General features: G+C 43.5%; 1 protein-coding gene across 1 annotated transcript in view; it reads left to right on the top strand.

Moving 5' to 3' along the window:
- The first annotated feature begins 96 nt into the window (after positions 1-96).
- Positions 97-7,111, top strand: part of lss (lanosterol synthase (2,3-oxidosqualene-lanosterol cyclase)) — a 16,487-nt gene continuing 9,472 nt past the window's right edge. Inside the window, exons 1-9 of the mRNA XM_084954583.1 lie at positions 97-365; positions 821-989; positions 1,151-1,289; positions 2,363-2,471; positions 2,851-2,972; positions 3,060-3,156; positions 3,367-3,502; positions 6,037-6,145; positions 6,966-7,084. Of these exons, the coding sequence (XP_084810709.1) occupies positions 352-365; positions 821-989; positions 1,151-1,289; positions 2,363-2,471; positions 2,851-2,972; positions 3,060-3,156; positions 3,367-3,502; positions 6,037-6,145; positions 6,966-7,084 (1,014 nt within the window). The 5' untranslated portion in view covers positions 97-351. The remainder of the gene's footprint in view (positions 366-820; positions 990-1,150; positions 1,290-2,362; positions 2,472-2,850; positions 2,973-3,059; positions 3,157-3,366; positions 3,503-6,036; positions 6,146-6,965; positions 7,085-7,111) is intronic.

Below are 7,111 nucleotides of genomic sequence, written 5' to 3'. Positions count from 1 at the left end.
TGTTATCATTGCTTTATCACTGTCCAGCTGTGAGCCACATGTGTATGTTTATCTGAGCAGCTCTATGATTCCACGACCTCACTGTAAACTCCGCCCATTTCCCCTCCCACTCGGTTTGTGATTGGAAAGCAGAGTCTCTGCTCATGTCTCTCCATGTGGAGAACTCCTCGGACGGGCCTCGCATGGCCTCCTGGGAAGTGGTGTCTAAGATGTACTAAACTCGCTGCACTCGCTGCCCTCTCAGGACTACAGTTCCCGTGGAAACACTGGAAGGGGCGGAGCTTCGGGAGCTCTTGAGATGAGATTCATTCACGTATTTCAGCGGAGGGTTTGACTGATCTGACAGCAGCTATGACTGAGGGAACGTGAGTATTTGGCTTCTTTCATTTAACAACTATGAGATTTTAATTTCAGTGAGATTTTTTACCTGAATAAATAGGACGATAATAATAAATAAATCATTCATAGTGCACGTATTTGTCGTAACTCGAAGAATTGTTTAAGAAAACATTAGTGAAATGTACTTGTTAATGAGCTCAGGAATTATAAAGAGTTTTTAGAAAGCTAAAATTTGGGGATGGGATGCGAGAGGTCGGAGCCAGGTCTTACCTGCTTATGAAACAGGTTGACAGTCAAGTGTTTAATAACCTTTTGAGCATCTGAAAATGGGGTCTGTATGTAAAATTGCTCTAATTTATAAAAATTAAACAATAATATTTTGTTAAATCTCTTGAAATCAAGCTGGAAGTCTGCACTTCAGCCACATCTGTAAAAGGTAATCTACAGAAGTGTTTCCTTTTTCAAATACTCTTTCTGCCAGGCACCTGCGGAGGCGAGGGGGGCCGTATAAGACGGAGCCAGCAACAGACCTAAGCCGCTGGAGGCTGGCCAATGTGGAGGGCCGGCAGACGTGGCGGTACCTGGAAGATCAGGAGACCGCAGACAGAGAGCAGAGCATGCTGGAGGCCCATTCACTCGGCTTGGACACGGTGGGCTCCTCTCAGTTATTTCCCATCTTTTACAGCTTTTGAGTTGACTGTTTTGGCTCTTACTGGAAACTGGATTTCTCAGAGCGACAAAGTAAACTTGAATATCTTTAAACTTTGTGGATGACCACGGTGGGTGGTAAGATCACTGATTCTCTCCACAGAGTAAGTTCGTGTCCGACTCTCCAGCCGCCCACACTGCTGTGGACGCCGCAGTGAAAGGCATGCACTTCTACAGTCAATTGCAGGCCGAGGACGGTCACTGGGCAGGAGACTATGGAGGGCCTCTCTTCCTGTTGCCAGGTGAGTCTAGTCATCCTCCTTATCCTGATGTCTGTAGTGACCGCACTCTCACAAAATAAAGCAAAGTTTCTCATTGCATCATTGGAGATATTCCCTGTAAAGCACAACCTTTACAGGGAACGGAGTCTTGTCTTCAACCTCCAGTTCTGAATGTAATGGTAGAAAAATAAAGGTGCAAATTCAGTACACATTAATGTATTTATGGCAGACTAACTGTGAAACCCAGGAAGGTTTGAACTCACCATTTATTTATTTTTGTGTGTGTGTGTGAGAGGCAACAGTTTTAACCTTTGCACCATCAGTGACGGTGATGCAGAATGAATCAGCAGGAGTACTGACAGGGACTAGAAAGAGAGCATCACTTGTATTGGTTTCTCTTCATTGACTCCCTCTTATATTCAGAATTTAGTTTAAAATCCTGCTCCTTACATACAAGACCCTGAACAGTCAGGACCCATCTTATCTTAAAAACCTCATAGCTCTCAGACTGCGGGCTCACTTGTGGTTCCTGGGATGGTTAAGAGTAGAATGGGAGGCAGAGCCTTCAGCTTTCAGGCCCCTCTTCTGTGGAACCAGGTCCCAGTTTGGATTCAGGAGACAGACAGCCACTCTGCTTTTCAGATTTAAGATTAGGCTTAAACTTTCCTTTTTGATAAAGCTTATGCTTCAGGCTGGATCAGCTAACCCTGAATCCATCCTTAGTTACGCTGCAATAGTCCAAAGCTGCTGGGGGATTCCTATGATGCACTGAGTGTTTCTTCTTCACCTCTTTATACATCACTATAGCACTGAATCTTTAGCAATTATTAAACGCTGGCTGTCTGTGCCATAGTTTGTCTTTTGTCCATCTCCCTCCTCGTTCACACAGATGACTGTCCCTCCCTGAGACTGGTTCTGCAGGTTACCTGTTCAAATGGAGTTTGTCCTTTGTTTTGATTGTTGGTGTTTTCTCTGTATTAGGGTCTTCAATTTAAAATATAAAACTGCTTGAGGTGGCTGTTGTTGTGAATTGATGCTATATAAATAAAACAGGGTGTGAGGGATTTCATGTCTCTGTTCGGGTGCTTCCACAGGTCTCCTGATCACCTGCCATGTAGCTAAGATCTCTCTGCCTGAGGCTTGGAAGAAGGAGATGGTGAGGTACCTGCGCTCAGTCCAGCTCCCTGATGGAGGCTGGGGTCTGTAAGTCAACACATGTTTTTTTTTTATATTCTTTTAATGTTCATATCACCATACCAACCTTATCACTCATGTGGAACTGATATCAGTAATAACTTGGATTTCAACCTGTTATTACATCAAAACGCTTACCAGATTTAAATAAGAACCAAATACAGGGGAAAACAAACGAATAAGAAGCACTGAGACACAAAGACTAACACAAAACACGATGGCAGGAGAAGTAGAAAGACAACAAACACATTTAACAGCACATATAACAGAGAGGCAAGTTTAGTGCTGCTAAACTGCTCTAAAATGATCCCAGGAGAGCACGTTTCCAAAGTCAACCCCTCAAGCGCTGATCACAGCAGCAGTGAGCATGTGTGTGTCACTTCTGCAGACATGTTGAAGACAAGTCCACCGTCTTTGGCACAGCGCTGAGTTACACCTCACTTCGGATACTGGGAGTGGATCCCGATGATCCAGACATGGTTCGTGCCAGGAACAACCTGCACAGCAAAGGTCTGTCATGTTCAGTGTGCGTTTTTCTCCATGGTGTCATGTTTTAAGCTGCAGTGTACCATAGCGCTCTGTGTTTATCTGGTACAGGTGGAGCAGTCGGGATTCCCTCGTGGGGTAAATTCTGGTTGGCCATTTTGAACGTCTACAGCTGGGAGGGAATGAACACGCTCCTGCCTGAGATGTGGTGAGTGGGAGATGATTTCCAGGCTCGTGTGCAGCTCTGTGGCCTCTCACAGATGTGTTACATGAAACAAGAGTTTAACCCTCTGCGGCGTTGTTGGTCATGACTCTGACTCTGACTTGTGGTTTTTCTAAGTAGAATGGAAGTCAGACTGATCATTTTCCCTCAAATATAAATGTTCCAGGATTCCTGACGTGTTTCTGTCTCTTCCAGGCTCTTCTCCACCTGGATTCCGGCCCACCCCTCCACCCTGTGGTGTCACTGTCGGCAGGTCTACCTCCCGATGAGTTACTGTTATGCCGTCAGACTGGCCGCAGACGAAGATCCCCTGGTTCTCAGCCTCAGACAGGTGTGCAGTCCACCGTGTTCCACATGGGGGCGCCATGCTCCAACACAGTACGGCCAAACGTATTCAGTGTTGTACTTTGCATCCCAGCTGTGGCTTACCTGGTGATGTCATGTGGACATGACATCCTCTTAAAGTTCAGCACAAAAACAGTCCTGCTGTTACTGTAATTAAACCTGATCCTGTTTGCCATTAATGATAATTAAAATAATGATAATATTAGTAAATATATCAGTGTTAGTAAAAATAGAGAATGACTGTGAGCATCTGTGGAGTTACCTGCTGTACGGGTAAGCCTGTGTTTTAAAAGGTTTTCTAGGTTAATGACTGGTTTCCAGTTTTTTCAACAGTTATCAGTGATTAGACTGAGACTAAAGTTGAATTATACAAAATTCTTTCTGTCTTTCCTTTCTTCCTTCTTCTCAACTTCATCCATTCCTTCTTTTCTTTCATTTATATATTTCTTTCTCCTGTCGTCTTCCTTCCTTACATCCTTTCTTCCTCCATTTTTTTCACTTTAGTCCTCTCAGTCAGGGCTCTAGACTAACTTTTTGCCATGGGCGCACCGGTGTGCCTAACTTTAAAAAGTTAGGCACACCGGCACAAAAGTTAGGCGCACTCAAATTTTTCAACCGCATCGCTTAACGCCGCAGTTTTACATGTGCACATTTTTTGGGGGGAAATTGCAGTCCATACAGACAATATTCATTTCCAAATTATCAACTAACAATCTTGTGCTTAAAGTGCTTTGGCAATATTGTAGAAAATGTTAAACTTAATCATCATCTTGGCCTCCTCTGACGACCTGTTTGCATTTGCATGCTGCTGAAAGGCAGTGGGGAGAGGGGACACTTGGGCAGTGCATTTATTGCAGCATATAATGTGTTTTCTGGATACACTGTGCTTTTTCAACGTTCAAAGATTGATGGCACTGTGTCAGAGCACTGGCTATGAATTTCAGACGGATCAGGCCTTAACTTAACAAAAAAGTTATCAATAGTTCTTTTCATCTTTTCTTATTACCCACAGCTACATCCACTTCTGTCAGGCCTAGGCTGCTCACTAGGGTTGGTTATCATCACTGATTTATATAATCCATTCGATTCCGGTTCTCAAAGTCCTGATTCAATTCAATTTATCCTCAGACAGTCAGAAATATTATAATTCTGATCATTTATCAGTACTGATACATGTGAGACTTCATCAGAATTGTGAACATCACAGCAGATGCCTTTGTGTGAAAGTAACTGAGAATAAAACACAGAAAAACATGAAGGAGATTTTTCTGGCCTGGCTTTTTATAACAGATAACCTTAAAAATATTCTGCAATATTCTGTAATTTTGCATAATTTTAAAAAGTTTTAATTTCTTCAGTATTGAACAGCAGAAATTAGGCATTCTTGTCCGAGGTCATTTAAGTGGAAAAAAAGAAAAAGACAGCGGCCGACAGCGCTGTAAACAACGGTAGACTGGTGGGTAATAAGCGAATGAATAATGCAGAAAACAGATTTGAGATGGGAAACTGTTCTTGAAGTACAGAGGGAGAGAGAGAGAGAGATGTGCATGAAGTGTGATTTTTATCGTGGTGGAAGCAAAACAGCAAAACTCAGAGGGAATTCATGACGATGTTTATCAGATGTGAAGCGCAGTTTGCTGCTTCTTTTGCTGCTGGCTCGGTGAATTTTGGTTGGAGAGAGACAAAACCTGCAGCTCAGAATCAGCACAAAAGACACAGAGCAGACCCGACACATCAGAATCGCTGAGCTCCGACAGTGTGTCCGTCTACGGGCCGTCGGGTGAGAAAGCCGAGAAAGACAAAGCTGATTCTGATGCGTCGGGTCTGCTCTGTGTTTACGTCTTTGTGTGGAATCCGTGTACCTGCTCTCATTTGCTGTTTGGTGGTTGTTGAAATAGTTTTGTGAGCTTTAATCTGAGAATTTGGCATTTCTGGCAAAACACAGTTATATTTAAAAGTCAATTCAGGATTTAATGAATCGATATCGCTTTATTCAAGCTACTCACCTCCCTCTTCCACCTGCACTTTCAACTGGACCACGGCCGATCAGAGAGGTCCCGCCCCTGACTATCTCTGATTGGTTTAGTCCATGATAGGGGCATAATGTGTGTCTGTTGTTGACCACACGAGATTTTTTTTTTTTTTTTTGTTACCCAAACAGTTGGTCGCACTGGTGTGACCAAAGTTTTTTTTTTTTTTAGTCGCACCACTGAAAAATTTGGCTGCATTTGCGACCAAATTGGTCGCACTCTAGAGCCCTGCCTCTCAGTCCTTCTTTCCTTTTCTTATTTTCTTATTTTCGTTTCGCTCTCGCTTTTTATGTTTGTTTTCTTCCTTCTTTTTTTATATCTACCTGTCTGTCTGTCTCTTCCTTGTTTTTATTTTTTAGGCTGAGGTTGGAGTCTAGGAGAATTATGTGAATAGAGTGTGTGCCTGTGCCTGTGTTTTGCCTTTAATTGTTCTCTTCCTCTGTAGTCTGTATGCATATCAATAACATGGGCCTTGTTCTTTGTGCTATAGGAGCTTTACGTGCAGGACTATGCTTTTATAAACTGGCCGGCGCAGAGGAACAACGTGGCAGCATGTGACATGTACACACCTCACAGCACACTCCTCACAGTCGCTTACAGTAAGTCTGACCTGTGAATACCTGCCTCCAGAGCTGCACATTTAAAACAGTTGGGTTGTAATGACTGCTAAGAAAAAATGGACTAACAGATGTTTTGCACAACAGCAAAGCTTTCAGCAGCAGACATGAAGGAAAGAGAAACTGTTGAGTCTGTGTTTCCACAGGCTCGGCTAGTTTAGAGACTTATTCCTCATGGAGAACGAAAACAAGACAGAACATCTTCAACCGGTCTTTTACTCACTATCGAGGGACGGCTTGGTCAGAACCAGGCTGTGGAGCTAAACGCTCCTCACCTGTCTCCAAACCAAGTCCTTCAAAGAGCAGCTCTCCTCACAGCTATTTATTGACAAACTGTTACAATACACATCGCAACACAAGCACCTCCCACCGTAAACCCCCCCAATGGTTCTAAAAGACAAGGCACTATGTGTATGTGTGTGCACGTGTGAGAATGTGTGTGTGTCATGAGGGTGCGTTTGTGTGTCCTCCTGCTCACCAAAAGGATCATAAAAGCAGGAAGCTTACAACACAAGAAACAGATCTTTCAGATAAGATGTGCCTAATAAAACCCACGTCAGCCTCCCCCAGCACCAAATTGGCTGGAGAAGTGGTCAGAGACAAAGGAATGTCTTTGATCACACAGTTTGAAACAATGTAGAGATGGTAAGCATAAAAATGACAACATTTAACAATTCACTTTAATAGAAAAGTTTTGTCTGGAGGGTGTTTTACACAGTGAGGATGGTAATAAGTGTTTTCAGTGGGTATTCCCCTCCACTCTATCCTCTAACCCTGTGACTTTGTTCCTTTTGGCCTGCAGTGGTGTTAAATGTATACGAAGCCCACCACAGTACCACGCTGAGAGGAAAAGCAGTCAAAGAGCTGTATGATCACATCGAGGCCGACGATCGCTTCACGAAATGCATCAGCATTGGCCCGGTAACTAATACACAGATACTCGAAGCA

This window comes from Perissodus microlepis, chromosome 16, assembly GCF_051167445.1.
Source record: "Perissodus microlepis isolate ML-2025 ecotype Zambia chromosome 16, ASM5116744v1, whole genome shotgun sequence".
In the NCBI taxonomy this organism is placed as follows: Eukaryota; Metazoa; Chordata; class Actinopteri; order Cichliformes; family Cichlidae; genus Perissodus; species Perissodus microlepis.
This window is presented reverse-complemented; position numbering and strand designations above follow the sequence as displayed.